The sequence below is a fragment of the Onthophagus taurus genome, chromosome 7, assembly GCF_036711975.1.
Source record: "Onthophagus taurus isolate NC chromosome 7, IU_Otau_3.0, whole genome shotgun sequence".
NCBI lineage: Eukaryota > Metazoa > Arthropoda > Insecta > Coleoptera > Scarabaeidae > Onthophagus > Onthophagus taurus.
The window spans coordinates 11,743,876-11,762,618 of record NC_091972.1 but is presented as its reverse complement, the minus strand read 5'-3'; the positions used below and the strand labels follow the sequence as shown (position 1 = coordinate 11,762,618).

The following is an 18,743-nucleotide window of genomic DNA, read 5'->3' as shown; positions in this document are numbered from 1 at the left end:
GAATTTAAGTCTAACTAGTTTCGGCTCTTGGCCATCTTCAGAGACTCTACAAATAGATTAACATCTCTCATCTTATCCATTTTACAAACGACAGCGGTAGGTAGCGCTAGTTAGCATAAGATATCACTATGTTGCATGTTTTTCAGTTCGAACTTTCAACTTTTAATTTTGACATATTTGTCACCTTCATAAAAAACCCTTTAAAATGAGTCCAAACTCGGCATATTTAACTTTAATATTAGTGGAGATACAATCACTTCCGGTTTGAAACGTTAACGTCAATTTTGACATGTTTGTCATCTTCATTAAAAAACCTTTAGTGAGTTCAAAGATGACGCACTTATCTCAAAAAACAAAAAAGTTAGAATAAAAAACATTAAACCCGAAGTTAGCAACAATAAAGATAGCAATTTAATTTTTAAATATTAATAGCAACCTTAATTTTTTACTTTTTTTTATTATATTTTTGTTTTTGTGTCAAATGTTAAAACATTTTATAAAAATTAAGAATATGTAAAAAAGACATTGACATTTCACAACTAAACAGTTGATTAAGCAACCGGAAGTTGACCATAACTTCATTAATATTAAAGATGAATATGTCGTGTTTGTACTCATTTTAAAGGGTTTTTAATGAAGATTACAAATATGTCAAAATTGAGGTTGACATTTTAAACCTGAAGTTAGTTATCATATAATAGAATTTTTATAACCTAAGTTAATCTAGTGTTAGTCACTTTTCAGCACTTTCTTTTTATTTTTAACGTGTTTTTTGGGTCATTTCATATTGATTAAAAAAAATCGTCGATTTTTAAGCCACATGATGATTTTTGAATTTTTCTCAAGTTTCTTAATATTTCTTTTGTTAAAGAGCATTCTTAAATTTTAACCTGTAAGCTTGTAACACTTCATCCTTAAATTCATTTTACAACTTTTTAAACTTTAATTTTGTAAATTACTAACTAATAATCTGATTTCGACTTTGATATGTGACCTTTTTTAACAAAAGAAAAAGAAATATTAAGAAACTTGTTTGTAAAATGGATAGGATGAGGGATGTTAATCTATTTGTAGAGTCTGTGAAGATGACCAAGGGCCGAAACTAGTTAGACTTAAAATCTATATAAAATAGAAACCAGTTGAAAAGTACAAAATCAAACTCTAGATAATTTACTTCAAAAATTTTTACGCGAAACATCCCGTTTTTCTCAACATTATTCATTTGTCGCTTAGTCAAGCGATGCATAAGGCGGTCCAATTAGGGTATCTAGAAGTTTAATGCAGTATCCATTGTGATTATATCTACTATGTAGTAGATGATTCCAGTGCCCAGGAAATAATTCCAGTATCTAGAAATTAAATATAATTTCCATGATGATTAGAAACAAAATCTGGTGGTTGGATCCAGTATCTAGTAGATAATACCAGTATACCAATTGGATCCTTTGGATGATTCTGTGGTGCAGTGGATGACTCCAGTGTGTATAGTGATTAATCATAGTATCCAGATACAGTACATAGGAGTTAGGTGCATCTGTTCTGATTATACATATACAGGGTGATTCTGTATATGAACCTGTCTTAAAGTAGTTATATCTTTTTATCGTTGGAATTTTTACAACTCCCACAACTTGATACAGACATTTTTACATAAATTTGATATACCTACCAATCTTCTCGAAAGTTCTCCGTTTCCAAGATAATCACTGTTTAAGGGCACATTGCAAAATGTAACTATGTTCAGTAAACATTAGTTGTCGGTAAAAAAGTCTTTGTTTAATCAAACACTGTGCATCAGGTTCATTTTACGCTCAATATTATTGTAATTATAACATATTGTACATATTGTAACACGGAAAAGCTCAAGAAAACTTTAGCAGATAGAAGGAAAATTAGCAAAATAACTAAGTAATTTATTCTTCCAAATACTAAATGAATAATCCTTAAATAAACAGTATCCGTTCGCCAACAAAGCATATCTGCATAAAACAACCATTCTCATACTTACATGTAAATGTGCAGAGAGTTACGAGATATAAGCGATTTAAGCTGCGAAATCGACCCAGCACACCTTGCAGACACGGGCATCGAATTCCAAAGACGCGCAACTTGATATGAATAAGAATATAAGAATATAATAAAGATATAAGAATACGATTTATTCATTAAATGTAATTAGCTAATTCTTGGCTTCAAATTAGCTCTGAAAGATTTAAACTGTTTGTTAACTGAACTAGAAATTACTATTCGAATCATTATTGTACTTATTTATATACTTTTCTCTTGAAGCTGAAACCTTATGCCAACTGAAATTAATGACATGTTACTTCAAGGTTGTTAAATGTTTAATAAATGTTCTATTTATTAACTATTAAAAGTTTTATAGAAAAATGAATCATACTCCCAAAATGATAATTCACATTTTACATATTAGATTTCATTTTACAAATGACGAAATATACTTATAGTTGTTAGCCTATTGTTGAATGCCTGTTCTAATAACTCGGTTATAATATACTACATGCGGTTTAACGCAGCAGGAGTCGACAGACCTGTCGTCTTATAAAAAATATCTCCGTACGTGTATGTGTGTGTGTGCGCCAGGTGGTCATTTTTACTAATTAAGATAGTGATCTAATATTGGGTTTGTTACGAAATAACGATTTGTTGTTACAAAAAAAAACGAAACGAAATCAACGACTCAAATCCACGTGTATTCTTTGTTGTTATATAAATGGTATTAAGACAATGCGACGATAAATATTGGTTCGTGTCTTTTTCCACCTGAACATGACTCTCGTGATGTGCTTTCATGTTTTAAAGGAGATCCTGGTTATAAATAAACTTGGTATGCAAGTAAAAGTACGCGTGTGTTTGCTTTATTTTTCTTTAACTCCATAAGAAAAAGCTTTCAATAATTCTTTTTGTAAACAACGTATCTTGCTAAGTATCACATAATTTAATATGCTAACGAAATTAAAGTAATTTGTAACTATAACGACTGAAATTATAGAGGAAATAAATTATCTTGGTATGTGTTAATTATTGCGATTTGTCGGTAATTTATGTTGAACTGCCAACGACAAATTTCCCACTCCGCTAATTATTTTGTGATGGAACGTTTTATTAAAATTCCCTACATAACAAGACAAACAATCTCCTTAAGAGTTATGTTTTAACGAACCATACCTTTTAATTAATCATTATATTCATTACTTTTAAGTCTAAAACAACCGGATTATTTCGAAAAAACACTCAGTTTTGAAATTATCCTCCAAAAATAGACTTCAAAAAGTTCAATTATACCTGTATACGTCCAACTAATGGTTAAGTAAACCGACAACAACCCGTAATAAAAATACCCTTCGACTATTAAAACTTAATCAGAACATTTAAAATCCACCATTAGTTCCAAGTTAAACTCGATCTATGTAGACATTTAGAATTCCTTTACGTTTGCACTAACGAATGTAAAAAAATAGTAAAAAGAAGAACGAAGAAAAATCAACTTGAACTAACTTGTGAGAGAAATTCTATACTTAACTCAAATGATTATGATTTCTTGTAATAATCTTATATTATGACATTTATGGTTGTAATTGTCTGATTATTATGTTAATATCTTGGTTATTGGTTGCATTGGGAATTGGAAAAATGATTAATCGTAGCGATCGGTAAATCGTAAAGCGGATTAAAAATTAATACTAATATTTTATGGATTGGTAATCGTTCACAACAGAAGTTCGACGCAAGGACCCAATTAAAACCAATTCCAATTATGGAATGTTAACAGTGTTTACTCATATGACATAAGAATATTAAGATATTCTCTTCAATTTAATTTTTTACAAAGTTAAGAACGAACCAATTGTAAACCTAAAAAAAAGTGAATAAAATTTTCTTTGAATTTCATTCTCAACGATTGTGAATGGCGAGATATTATGGGACGTTTAAATTGTACCTTGGGTTGTAAATTTTATGGGATCTTCAAAAAAGATACCGCTAAAGAAAACATAATACCGTTCCGCCTTTCAGCAATAAATTTAGGATTTGTAATTTATCGCAAATTCATTATTCTTTTACATAGATACAGAAAATAAGGCAACAGTAACAAGTAAATCAGGTAATTACTAATCTAGAGCAGTGTGAAGGGCGCCCACTGTTTCTGTCTCTTTCTTTCTTTTCAGTTTGCCAACCAACGGCAACTTTCATTGATTACGATTTGACTTTCGATATTGTTGGTTTTTAAAAACGTTCAGAGATTTTGACGATACGCACGCCCAGATTGAGTTGCACTAAGATTTTACGATAATTTGTTCATGATTACAAAACGGTGAATGCGGCAAAGAGATTTCTTAGTCGGCGGTAAAATGAATATCACCACAGTTGGTAGTCAATGTCTCGACAGGTGGCCCAACGAATTAACAACATTATTTTTTTCTGAAAAGATTTTTAACCATTTATACTCAATCCAATTTTAAAAAGTAATAAAGAAAAAAACAAGATTTGTCGAAAGCCGAATCCGTTAATTTTTTTCAATAAACCCATGTATAAAGTGAAAAAGTGTTGTCGTTTTCGCGGTGGACAAATTGGGACGGATGGCGAGAAAAGGTTGTCGCCGACAAAGAGCGGTGTCCCCCGCGGAGAGCTTTCGGGATTGCCAAACGGACCGCTATCCTGGCAAATTTATTGGCGGCCCGACGACGTCGACGAGATCCTTTGGTTACTGGTCAGTTTGGTGTAATTAGGTTACGCGCAGGTGTTAACCGAACGGTATCAATTAGAGAGGGCAACCAATCGAAAAAGTGAAAGCCACACTCCGAATGGCGATATCATTTATCACAAAAAAGAAAAAAAAAGATATAAGTTACCAAAAAGAATACAAGACATGGAGGGATCTATATCCAGTTATATTACATTAAATTAACATAGTTATTATTCGTAGAAATTTTAAAAACAACATTTCAACTCTAACATTTAATGCATGCAATTTATATTCGACACAACTCTCCCGATATGCAAATAAATAAAATAATCTGACAATCTGACGATGTTTGTTTCGACACTTAAACGTTGAACATGATGTAAGTAGTAAAAGTGACTGAAGATAAATCAACTTCGGAAGAATCGCAACAGATTACACTTATACCACTGAAGAGAGAAGGAAATACAGAACGTAACAATATAAAAAAAGATACATTTTGATTTTTTTGCCAAATCTAAAGCTACTAACAAGTATCATTTGAAAGCGGTACATATTGAAAATGGTAATAGTTGAAACCGGAATTAACAACGATGCTAATTCAATGATATTGAAATAAACCAGAAAACTTTAACCTTTCAAACACCAGTGTGGACCAAAGAAATTAAGTGTTTTTAAGATTTGCCCAATTTACTACCCATTTTTGTCTTAAAACCCATATTTTAAAATTGCGCACATTTTAATCCAAGAATGCCCATAGATTTTCAATTGGATTCATATCAGGTATCTGTGTCAATGGTCCCTTCAAGTGAGGAGAGTTCAAAATAAGAAACGATTTCACCAATCCTGACTGATATTTTGTAAGCCGAGATTTTCAGCACTTTGAAGTAAATTTTGTTGTGGAACTTTATTTTAAACGTATACTTTATCCATAATTCCTAGATAATTATTAAATTCTCTACCGCTGACGCAGACATGCAAGCCCAAATCATCAAACTCCATCCTTCAAGCAAAAAACTCTTATTCCAGCTCGTTATTTGGGTTCCGCCCAAATTTTTCTATTTTCGTTACTAATTTTTCTGACCATTGCACTATTCTTACTAACTTTCTCGATCATTGAAATTATGGTGGCGGAGCACGCGACGAGTATCTTTGGCAATACAAGACTTTCCTATCTTTTCCTGAATATAACCAGTTTTGGAGCGCATTAGTTTGGATTTACCTTGGCATTCCAGACAATGAATTGGTCGTCAGTTGCGTTAAAAATCTTATTCGGCGCAGTTCTGACCTTATTTACCTCGTCGTCGTTATGCACAAACCTCTCTATGATGTGCTGCCCAACCCAATCCATTTTTTACACCAGTTTATGTTCTTCAATTGACATGGTTGTTCGACGATTCATCCTTTTGTTGTCATGTGTTGATCATATTACGAATTATCTAATAACTTGATTAATCATGTTGCTCATTATACAATCTCTATATCATCTCTATTCTTATACATATAAAGTACCTATATCAAATAAGCTGTGTGATTTTTTCTGGTAAACTACTATCCTCATTGTACACATATACCTGTTTATTTATTTTGCACATTATGACTCTCTTTGCACACTTGAACCGTTATTCTTCTCTCGTTCACACGACGTGTCTATATAAATTGTCTGATCTTCATTTTTCTACTACAGTGTGGACACTATTTGTGCATCTTTTGATTTCTAGATTAGGGATATGCTGTAGGCGTCATATTTTGTTCACTCATCGTAGAAAGTCCATTTCGACTGTTCTAACTCTTTTCTTGTTCTGGTCACTAACTACCAACACTCTGCCTCGTATGTCAATATAGGCTCTACGATTGTGAACACAAAATGGCTTAATCTGAGTAATATCTCAAAGGTATGCAACATGCAAGAGTAATAAAAATCGTAAATATTTTAATAATCACATTTAGTGGTTATGTGTGACATTTCTACTTGTGTTTTTGATTTTCTTGAGGGAACAGATGATGATATCGACGATAAAAGCGAGTTAGAAGAGAATGTGTCTCAATCATTACATTCTAGCTCTACTTCCTCCCACAACACACAAAATACATGTCTACCAGAAACTTCTAATAATAATAATTGTTCAGTACCTACACAAAGGCTTACAACAACCTCCAAAGCTAAAAAGAGCACTCCAAAAGTAGCAACCTCAGTGTCCGGAATCTGTCTTGATTTTAGCTGTTGCTTGTTGGCATCAATTTCTCACTTTGGTAATTTTCGATGGCTTCCCATAACTTGCTTTGTAGTAAGCCATCGAAAGTGTGCTTTTTTTAACTCTGTAAACACTAGGTGGGTTTCTTGGGTAGACGTTATTTTTTTTATTAACTGAGAACTCAAAAAGATTGTTGATCTTCCAGTTCTAAACCTTTCCTGCTCCTCTGTTTCCATATCTCTATACTCTATGTGTATTTTGTTGGTGAGGATTTTGCCATATACTTTATATAACGTACCCGCCACTGCTATACCTCTGTAATTGTCGCAGTTTTTTCTGTTTACCTTTATATGTATGGTAGATATAAAGATTTTTTTCTATTTTTCTAGAATTGGTTTTCCATTAAGGCAATTCTAGGATAATATTCAAGTTGTTGGTATGGTTTTCTTCTTCCTCATTTTATAAGCTCTGCCAGGATATGGGTCCATACTTTCGTTACGACCTTCTTCCTTCTCTTCTTCATTCAGGAAGTTCAGTCTATCTTCTGTTAACTGTTTAAAGTAGTCATTCCACTTTTGGAGCGGTATCTCCGATCTTGCTCTGTCTTAGGGATTTCGGGATTCTCCAGCTTTCAATACTTTTATGTCCACTTATACTATATGTGTGCTTATACCTATATTGGGTGCTCTCATCAATTAAGCTGTTCATATTTGATATGTTATTACGATTATAATGTTTCTGTACCACATTATGTTAATTTCTGATGGACATAATTTAGAAACACAGTGTTTAATAAAAATTTATTCTCTGTTTAAGTTCCCATTAACTGTTCTCTTTTCCTTATTCGTTCGTTTCTTCCGTTTCTTTGACCATTTCTTCATCATCTTCACTAGTTTCTTTTTCTTCGCCTGCGATTTCATCATTTTGTTCGCTCTATATATGGATGCTGTATCGTCATTTTCAATGGAAAGTACTTGAAACATCTATTTTCTTTTTCTGTGGTACACGACATTTCATCGAATGATGTTTAATCTCAGTAAACTTCTTGGTATAAAAATTCTTAACATAACGTTTTAAAACATGTCCATATATCAATAAGCGATTTAGTTAACTTAAAATATATTACACAAATTTACTCATAAAACAAATTAATGTGTTATCTTGAAACCTTGTTAATTTACTTCTGAACACATTAATTATTTCTACTTTTTAATTTATCCAGAAGCTAAGACTCCATCAAGCAGTCACTCATCTTTAAAAATATCCCCAGGAGAAATGACCGTTTTAAAAATAATTAAACTGGTTGAAATTCTTAGTAATTTATCTCATTTTCAAGACTATTTTTATCGACACACTAAAGGAGAAGTCTTAAAAAAATTAATCAAAAACAATGTTGTTTTTTAGTACTTCTTCGGCTTATATCTCAGTGACCATTTTTAATGGTAACATATACGGAGGAGCATTTTTTATTCTTATTGAACTAGATATCGATCTATCAAGAATGAAAACTAAGCCGTTAGTGTCCCAACTCGAACCGTTTGATTGTCAAGTTACACAACACGCATTCTCCTACTAATGAGCGGAATCAAGATCAAGGATGGTTCCTTTTTCCTTCGGGCAGCAAAGAGATAAATCTCTTTCGCAAGAATAAATTTAAAAGTGCGTCTTATAAATATAAATCAGTTTGCGGTTAGTTTTTTTTTGAATTTGAAAGAACCCAAAAGACAAAATTATTACACGTACACCAATTTATTAAAGAAAATGAAAGGAAGCGCCAATTTAAAACCTGTGAAATACAATATCGGCCTTCGTTTCTCGAAATCGCCGCAGTAAATATTAATAAGTTACAGGCGCCGTCGATGTTCGGCGTGTTTATACGTTCATTAAAAAATAATTTCTCGTCCAAGAGGCGCGCGTTCACCAAAGTTATTGGACACGGTCCAGAAGGTGATACTGCGGTACACACGATTTCGATCGAAAGAGATCGTATGTTTCGTTTTCCACTTACGGGGTCAATTATTTGTGAAACCATTTATTTAAACACGCATAATATTTATCGCAGACGACAAGTTAAAATTTATTAAATTGAAAATGAATTGATTACATGAAAAAACAAATTATCCACAATGGATTTTTTTTTGGTATAAATCAATTTTCGTTAAGTTAACTCATCCTTTAACCAATTTGCCGAACAATGAAGCTCGTGACAGATGGTTATCAACGTGTTTGTGCACACTACGTGATCGATTACTTTCTCATTCTTGCCAGCACCAGCATCCAAAAGATTTTTAGATTGTAACTTGAGATCGGTCCCACGTGTACCATTGTATAGACTTCTTAAAACACGTTTCGAAACGTGCCAATTACAACTTGTCAACGCACCGCCAAAATCACAACTATTGTATGCAGATAAGGCACCTAATTGTTGATTTGGCATTTTCTTTTATTACTCACCACCTTATTTTAAACGCTTTCTGTAACTAATTGGTTTAACACCAATTGGTTTCGAAATCCAACTCATTCATCAAATGTTTAATTATTTTTTCTTTTTATAGGAACTTTTAGAACATCTTTTCAAACTTTTTGATCAAAATAGAGACCAAAAATTGATACAAGAAGAATGGATCGAGTTTCTAAAGGCTAGATTGACGTAAATTCCTACAATAAAATATCTTTTTATTACAAAACAATTTTATTTTTAGAAAAGAAATAGATTTCGTCGAACAAATAGAAAGTGTGGCTTACTGTATTTGTAGAGATTCCCCGATTGGTTTAGAACAGTTTTACACAATTTTTAACGCTAAAGGAGTAAGTATAAAAAATTTTAAACAAAAATAAATGATTTCCGTTCCTTTTTTTTAGATTGTTGATAAAATATATAAAATAATTGATAAAGATAACGTCGGTTGGATTTCTTCTGAGCAAATCATGGATTTCTTGGCGAGCGTAACCAATTCAAGGTAACAATAAAAATAAATTAACGGTTTTATTGTCCCCAATTATCTTTCGCGGTATCCTTTCAGACCAAGAACCGGTTTTGATAAAGGTAGCCTGGAACAGTTAGAAAAGGTTTTCAAGGATACCGTGGGCGATGAAAAAGAAATCAGAAGGGAGGATTTCAAAAAAATCGTCACCTCAAAAAACGTACAAAAACACATCAACACCCCACAACAAAATAACTTTATTTCTTAACTTTTTAGCCATTCTTTACTGAAAGAGTTTTTCAGATTTTCGATCGAGATAATTCCGGTTCAATATCTCTACAAGAATTTTTAGATGCCGTGCATCAATTTGCCGGGAAATCTCCGGAAGATAAAATAAAATTTTTATTTAAAGTTTACGATTTAGATGGAGACGGGCTCATTCAACATAAAGAGTTGCACCACGTCATGAAAGCTTGTATGGAAGAAAACGGGATGCAATTTAGCGAGGAACAAATTGATGATTTAACTTGTGCTATGTTTGAAGATGCGGATCCTCATGGGAGAGGAGCGATTACTTATGAAAATTTAAAAAATCAATTGGAAAAACACGATGGATTATTAGAAAATCTATCAATAAGGTTTGCAGAAAAAAATTTTGATTCAATATTTAATTTTTCAACAAAATACTAAAAATTTCTAAACATTCCAAGATCTTCTTCGGAAAGTCCACTCATCATTGTATGTACTTTCAAATTGATTCTTGTTACGCAGTCTGATTTATTAGTTCTTGGTATTTCTTAGGCTGATACATAATCCAAAATAGCCACATCAGTCAAAGTCTTCATCAAGCAAAAAGTCATGTTTTTCATGAAGAGAAAAATTACGCTATCTCTCATCTATTGATATAAATCTCGCTCTTGCTGTGCAACAATTTTATCCAAATACTTTTACGTTGTCGTGTTCACCCATATCATTAGCATTATTTGTACTTTGATATTCTACAATTCAATTCTACAGGTGCAGTAGCTAAGAAAAATAATCTACTTGAGCTGGATTTTCTCATTTTAGATATAAGAACATGTTTCCCTGGAGTTATCCACCACAGAATCGATGTTTGGTAAGGAATCGCTTGTAAAGGGAAACCTTCGCATCGAATTTCGTTGCCTATGTTTATGCCTGAAACTGCTTTTATAACGGATTTTGCAATTTTGTGTTTCTTTGTATTTGCTGTATACCTACATACCGATACTATTTTTGCCAAAATGCCTCCTCGAACTTCCTGTATACAGATATCGAGGTACCTCTGCCACCCGGCTTCTTAGCACAACCAGCATTTAAAAGAACACCTATTTGAAAAAATCCCATTAAATCTGTATTGAAAAGCATTTTTCCTTTGTCCTCAACTCAATAATTCCCCGTTACTCGGAATTCAATGATTCTTTCTATACTAAATCTCTAGCAAAATGATCTAAAATACTAATAAACTTTATGACTTATAGCCTCCAACAGACTTCTTTTGTGACATATCATTTTACATTACGATTAGGAACTTCAGTGACCCCATAATATTGGAAAGGTTAAAGTCTTTAACAAGAGCTTCTTGCATACAGGTATAAATACCTAAGTGACAGTCAACACTTCAGATTCTGTAATATTCTGGTGAAATTATCGAAGCTGATGAATTCGTAGTTTTACAAGTTGCTAATGGTAACAAAAGTTGTGGCAAATTTTATTCTTAACAATATTACTCTCTTTTACTATTGCTCTCATCTGCGTAAATATCGAGAAAAATACAAAAATGTGAAAATTTGATGAATTTGTAGTTTTGCGAGTTTGCTAATGGTATCATTCTGGATTCGAAATGTGAAAGTAAGTCTACCCTGCTTGAAGTTTAAGGCAGAGATAATCATGGCCGACTTCGAAGACGTCGGCAGTTCCAAGTATTATTCATGATATAAGAAATAATCTCAACCCAACCCAACCGAATACAACCCAACCCAACTTATCCAAGTGCACTCTGCTTGAAGTGTTCCAGCTTTGTAGAATTGGTTGGGTTGGGTTGATTTGGGTTAGGTTGAAATTATTACTTATATCACGAACAGTACCACTTGGGGCGGCCGACGTCTTCGAAGTCGGCCGAGATTATTTCTACCATAAACTTCAAGCAGGCAAAGACGTCAGCCGCTTCAAGTATTGGTCGTGATATAAGAAATAATCACAACCCAATCCAACCCAACCCATGAAATCTACACTGTTTGAAGTGTAGTTTGAAGTTTTACAAGTTGCTAATGGTAACAAAAGTTGTGTCAAATTTTATTCTTAACAATATTACTCTCTTTTACTATTGCTCTCATCTGCGTAAATATCGAGAAAAATACAAAAATGTGAAAATTTGATGAATTTGTAGTTTTGCAAGTTTGCTAATGATATCATTCTGGATTCGAAATGTGAAATGTGAAACTAAGTCTACCCTGCTTGAAGTTTAAGGCAGAGATAATCATGGCCGACTTCGAAGACGTCGGCAGTTCCAAGTGTTATTCATGATATAAGAAATAATCTCAACCCAACCCAACCCAACCGAATACAACCCAACCCAACTTATCCAAGTGCACTCTGCTTGAAGTGTTCCAGCTGGGTAGAATTGGTTGGGTTGGGTTGATTTGGGTTGGGTTGAAATTATTACTTATATCACGAACAGTACCACTTGGGGCGGCCGACGTCTTCGAAGTCTGCCGAGATTATTTCTACCATAAACTTCAAGCAGGCAAAGATGTCAGCCGCTTCAAGTATTGGTCGTGATATAAGAAATAATCACAACCCAATCCAACCCAACCCATGAAGTCTACACTGTTTGAAGTTTAATGGTAGACATAATCTTGGCCGACTTCGAAGACCTCGGTCGCCTCAAGTATCACGATCAATATTTAGGACATCCAACATTTTCGAGATATAAGAAATGATCTCCCAAAGTACCTCGGACAATATTTCGGGCGGCCAAGGTCTTCAAAGTAGGCCGAGATTATTTCTACCATAAAGTTCAAGCAGGGTAGACTTCGTTCTCTTGGGTTTGGTTGAAATTATTAGTTATATCATGAACAATACTTAAGGCCGTGACCATATCTTTAAGTTCCAGATCTATTTGCTAATATTGTCGATTTTTAATCGGCGATAACAGCTTCTCTTAGTTATTTCGTTATACAGTCAATAATTTACATAGAACTAATCCATCTTTCGTTCTTATTAAGACCACTGATGCTGCCGGTGTATTGCTATATTACGTGATAATGCTTACTTGTTAAAATTGTTTGTTCACATTGGAGATCGTTGCCAATTGACTCCACCATCTTCGCGGATGTCAATTCTTAACTTCCTGTCTTGTATCCTATAACGTTATTTCAGTTCCGTTTTTCAATCATCTACAATTCTAGGAGCTGATTCTAGCAGAAAAATCTGGCTTGGAATGTATATCGTTCTCTGAATTAAAACCTTTATGATCAAGTTTTATTCTATTACAACATAATAGTTAATAATAATTTTTATCTTTGTTGATGCGAAAAATTGTATGATATTATAAAATCATTTATAATCTAAATTAAATCCAAATTATCATTTTTCTTTTAGTATAGATAGATGGTTGGTACCACCAAAACCAAAACCACCAGCAACTTTATCGGAAAGATGTCGAAATTGCGTACCTTACCAATTGACGAAACCTTACTTTAAAAATAACTACGTTTATATTATATTTTTAGGTTGTTATATATTTATTAACGTATCTTTGTTTATAAGTAGGGTAGTTGAGTATAGTTTAATGAACGCTCACATTTGTATTATTATTGCAAGAGCTTGCGGTACGTTTTAAATTATTTTAAACCACAAAAAGAAATCTTTATAATAAATTATTTTCATTTTTAGGACAATGTTTAAATTTTAATTGTATGTTTGTTCTCGTACTTATGTTAAGACATTGCATAACTTTCTTGAGGACAAGAGGTTTTGGTGAAATTTTACCTTTAGACAATCACATTTACTTTCACAAATTAACTGGGACCTTAATTTTTGTTTATAGCGTAATTCATACTGTAATGCATTTTTGGTTCTTACGTAAGTGTTTATAATAAATTATTATTGCATATAAATATATTAATACAAGATTAATTTTTGTTTCAGCAACCGGAGTTGAAATTACAAATGAATTATTAATCAAAAGTAATTGTAACCATACAGAGTATGATACAATTGATAATTGTGTACGTAATTATACGATGGGAAGTTTTTTTATAAGTAAATTTGGATTGGTCGATGGATGTGCTTACGTAACCGGAGTTATTTTGATGTTAATTTTGTGTGTTATGTTTATTTGTTCGCAACCCTTCGTTAGAAAACGAGGATCGTTTGAAGTTTTTTACTGGACCCACATTTTATATATCCCGTTTTGGATTTTATTAATTTTACATTGTCCAAATTTCTGGAAGTGGTTTATTATCCCCGGAATTTTATATCTCATCGAAAGAGCATATCGGTTCCAAATCATGAAAAGCGAAAGGGGGAAAACTTATATTAGTTCGGGAATAGTCTTAGCATCTCAAGTCATCCATTTAGTTATCAAAAGACCTTTACATTTCGATTATCATCCGGGCGATTTCGTTTTTGTTAATATTCCCACTATTGCTAAATACGAATGGCATCCTTTCACAATCAGTAGTGCACCGGAACAAGAAGGTAACATTCAAAATTTAATAATTTTAAAATTAATAATTTTTTTCAAGATTATATTTGGTTACACATAAGAGTTTTGGGTCAATGGACGTCAAAGCTGTATCAATATTTTCAAAAAGAACAAGATAAACTTCATAACGGTGAGATGATTATAACGGAAGAGAAAAAACCATGCCTAAGTAGAGTCGAAAAAGAACATCAAAGTCCGATTAAAAAGATTCAAGCAACGATTTCGAGAACATTTTCAAATAAAGAACCAAATAGACCGGTTCAATTGGTTGGATTTAGTCACGATGGGTTCCAATTAGATCCGAAAAAGAAAAACTCAATCTCGGAAAGTGACCTACACTCAAAAGCATCTTGCAGTAAAGCCGATTTAAATTATTCTTCATCGAAAATAAGTCCGGATCAAAAATTTTCTAGAATCTTCGGAAATAAAGTTTTAGAAAAATCTCTTTCGATGCCTGATATGCAAACAAAGGCTAAGAAAAAGGAACGACTTTTATTGTAAGTATTTCAAAACATTTTCAAAATAAAAAATTTCCTTTTTCCAGCTTAAAAGAATACATGCGTTCTGAATCGGAAAAAAGCTTTGATGAATGTCAAATGAAAAAAGCTCGATTAAGAACGTTAGGTTTGGCTTACACGACCTTGCAAAATAAATCGTTGGCTCAAAGTTTCCGTTATATGCGTAACAAACCGACGATAATCGCTTTTAAAACTCCGAGTTTGGAACATTGTGAAGAAAGGGATTCCTCGTCCTCATTGATAATTTCGAAATGTCCTGAAAAAACTATGGAAGAAGGAAAAAGTCATGGAAACGAACAGGGTTGTTTAAAACCAATTGATTACCCTATTGGAAAACCACTTGAGGTAAAAATGTATTACTAATTTTATACATTTTATTTAAATTTGAATCAAATATGAGTTTTGATGATTATTCGCGAAATTTGACGATTATTTTTATAAAATTTAATATGGATATTTTCGATTTAAGGTGGCCAAAGCGAGTTTTCATATAATTTTAATTTTAAAGGGAAAAATAGCATCAAATAAAAAAAATTCTCAAATATTGAAGCCTTCGTACTGAAGTTATAAGTATAGATTTCTAAAACATTTTCCAATAGAGCCAAAAAAACGATACATAACTTTTAATTTTATACTGCCTTTTATAGTTTTGCTCTGAGATGCCTAAATATTGAGAAAAATTCGAATAGATAATGAAATCGTAGTATTACATCTTATTGTTGGTAGAGCACGGGATTCGGAATGTTTTAGAAAAAAAGTTTTAGTATAAAAGTTGTAGCAAACTTTATTCTGAACAATATTGCTCTTTTACACTTTTGCTCTCTAATGCATAAATATCGAGGAAAATTCGAACAGACGATGAAATCGCAATTTTTCGTCTTGTTGTTGGTAGAGCACAGGATTCGGAACGTTTTACGAAAAAACTTTTAGTATAAAAGTTGTAGCAAACTTTATTCTGAACAATATTGCTCTTTTACACTTTTGCTCTCAAATGCACAAATATCGAGGTAAATTCGAAAAGGTAAAAATTAGAAGAAATCTTGGAATATCATGTAGTTCTTGGTAGAGGACGTGATTCGGAACGTTTTAGAAAAAAAGTTTTAGTATAAAAGTTGTAGCAAACTTCATTTTGAACAATATTGCTCTGTTACACTTTTGCTCTCTAATGCATAAATATCGAGAAAAATTCGAACAGACGATGAAATCGCAATTTTTCGTCTTGTTGTTGGTAGAGCACAGGATTCGGAACGTTTTACGAAAAAACTTTTACTATAAAAGTTGTAGCAAACTTTATTCTGAACAATATTGCTCTTTTACACTTTTGCTCTCACGATCAGATACATAGATATCGCGAAAGTTTCGAAAAGGTAAAAATTAGAAGAAATTTTGGATTTTCATTTTGTTGTTGGTAGAGGACGGGATTCAGAGCGTTTTAGGAAAAAACTTTTGGTATAAAAGTTGTAAGAAACTTTATTCTGAACAATATTGCTCTTTTACACTTTTGCTCTCAAATGCATAAATATCTAGAAAAATTCAAAATTTGAATATTAGAAAAATCTTGGAATTTCATTTTGTTGTTGGTAGAGGACGTGATTCGGAACGTTTTAGAAAAAAAGTTTTAGTATAAAAGTTGTAGCAAACTTTGTTCTGAACAATATTGCTGTTTTACTGTTTTGCTCTCAAAACGCATAAATATCGAGAGAAATTCAAAAGTTTACTATTAGAAGAAATGTTGGAATTTCATTTTGTTGTTGACGTGATTCGGAACGTTTTAGAAAAATAGTTTTAGTATAAAAGTTGTAGCAAACTTTCTTCTGAACAATATTGCTCTTTTACACTTTTGCTCTCAAGTGCATAAATAACGAGAAAAATTCGAAAGTTGAATATTAGAAGAAATCTTGAAATTTCATTTTGTTGTTGACGTTATTCGGAACGTTTTAGAAAAATAGTTTTAGTATAAAAGTTGTAGCAACCTTTATTCTGAACAATATTGCTCTTTTACACTTTTGCTATCAAATGCATAAATATCTAGAAAAATTCAATATTTGAATATTAGAAGAAATCTTGGAATTTCATTTTGTTGTTGGTAGAGGACTTGATTCGGAACGTTTTAGAAAAAAAGTTTTAGTATAAAAGTTGTAGCAAACTTTGTTCTGAACAATATTGCTGTTTCACTGTTTTGCTCTCAAAACGCATAAATATCGAGAGAAATTCAAAAGTTGAATATTAGAAGAAATCTTGGAATTTCATTTTGTTGTTGACGTGATTCGGAACGTTTTAGAAAAATAGTTTTAGTATAAAAGTTGTAGCAAACTTTGTTTTGAACAATATTGCTGTTTTACACTTTTGCTCTCATGTGCATAAATAACGAGAAAAATTCGAAAGTTGAATATTAGAAGAAATCTTGGAATTTCATTTTGTTGTTGACGTTATTCGGAACGTTTTAGAAAAATAGTTTTAGTATAAAAGTTGTAGCAACCTTTATTCTGAACAATATTGCTCTTTTATACTTTTGCTATCAAATGCATAAATATCTAGAAAAATTCAAAATTTCAATATTAGAAGAAATCTTGGAATTTCATTTTGTTGTTGACGTGATTCGGAACGTTTTAGAAAAATAGTTTTAGTATAAAAGTGGTAGCAAACTTTGTTCTGAACAATATTGCTCTTTTACACTTTTGCTCTCAAGTGCATAAATAACGAGAAAAATTCGAAAGTTGAATATTAGAAGAAATCTTGGAATTTCATTTTGTTGTTGACGTTATTCGGAACGTTTTAGAAAAATAGTTTTAGTATAAAAGTTGTAGCAACCTTTATTCTGAACAATATTGCTGTTTTACTGTTTTGCTCTCAAAACGCATAAATATCGAGAGAAATTCAAAAGTTGAATATTAGAAGAAATCTTGGAATTTCATTTTGTTGTTGACGTGATTCGGAACGTTTTAGAAAAATAGTTTTAGTATAAAAGTTGTAGCAAACTTTGTTCTGAATATTAGAAGAAGTTGAATTAAGCTAATAAAAGTCAAATTTCGACGATTATAATCAAACTATACAGAATTTTATAATACTAACTAATATTACAATTAATTAGAAATGTTAATTAAATAATTATTAAAATTATTAGCCAATTAGTGAAAGACCAAGTCCAAATGAGAGCAGCGAAGACCTCTTGTGTTTGGAGTTCATCAAAAATGAATTACCGTTGGGAAACGGAACAGAGGTGACACCATCAACGTTTTTGCATGAGGATCATGAGCATGATGACTTTTCGTTCTTTTCGTCGTCTTAAATGTGTTTTTAAAACCACATTTTCGTTTCATGTCGTTTTGATCATTTCTATTTTTTTTAAGACACCAAAATCATGTGCCATTAAAAAAAACATTATTTTTATTTATGCACGATTTATTATAACATTATAATATTAAGAAACTATAATATAATTTCTTGTAGATTTTATTAGATGGTCCATACGGAGCTCCATCCAGTCATATATTCAGAGCTCAACACGCTGTGCTTATAGCAACTGGCATCGGAGTTACACCATCAGCTTCGATTTTAAGATCAATTATGATTCGATATTTAAAAGCGAGACACAAATGTCCTAAATGCGAATATTGTTGGTCTAGTGAGATACCACAAAGTGTTATGAATCTTAAGAAAGTAATGCATCTTTAC

General features: G+C 32.1%; 1 protein-coding gene across 3 annotated transcripts in view; it reads left to right on the top strand.

The window, feature by feature from the left end:
* LOC111420880 (NADPH oxidase) overlaps nt 1-18,743 on the top strand; it is a 30,314-nt gene that overhangs the window by 10,902 nt on the left and 669 nt on the right. For 2 of the 3 annotated variants that reach the window (XM_023053931.2, XM_023053929.2), the window contains exons 2-13: nt 9,453-9,547; nt 9,600-9,705; nt 9,760-9,857; nt 9,921-10,041; nt 10,098-10,459; nt 13,443-13,672; nt 13,737-13,925; nt 13,992-14,543; nt 14,591-15,047; nt 15,095-15,413; nt 18,193-18,288; nt 18,519-18,728. In XM_023053931.2, coding sequence (XP_022909699.2) covers nt 9,453-9,547; nt 9,600-9,705; nt 9,760-9,857; nt 9,921-10,041; nt 10,098-10,459; nt 13,443-13,672; nt 13,737-13,925; nt 13,992-14,543; nt 14,591-15,047; nt 15,095-15,413; nt 18,193-18,288; nt 18,519-18,728 — 2,835 coding nt within the window. The remainder of the gene's footprint in view (nt 1-9,452; nt 9,548-9,599; nt 9,706-9,759; nt 9,858-9,920; nt 10,042-10,097; nt 10,460-13,442; nt 13,673-13,736; nt 13,926-13,991; nt 14,544-14,590; nt 15,048-15,094; nt 15,414-18,192; nt 18,289-18,518; nt 18,729-18,743) is intronic. The other variant, XM_023053930.2, reaches the window with a different exon arrangement.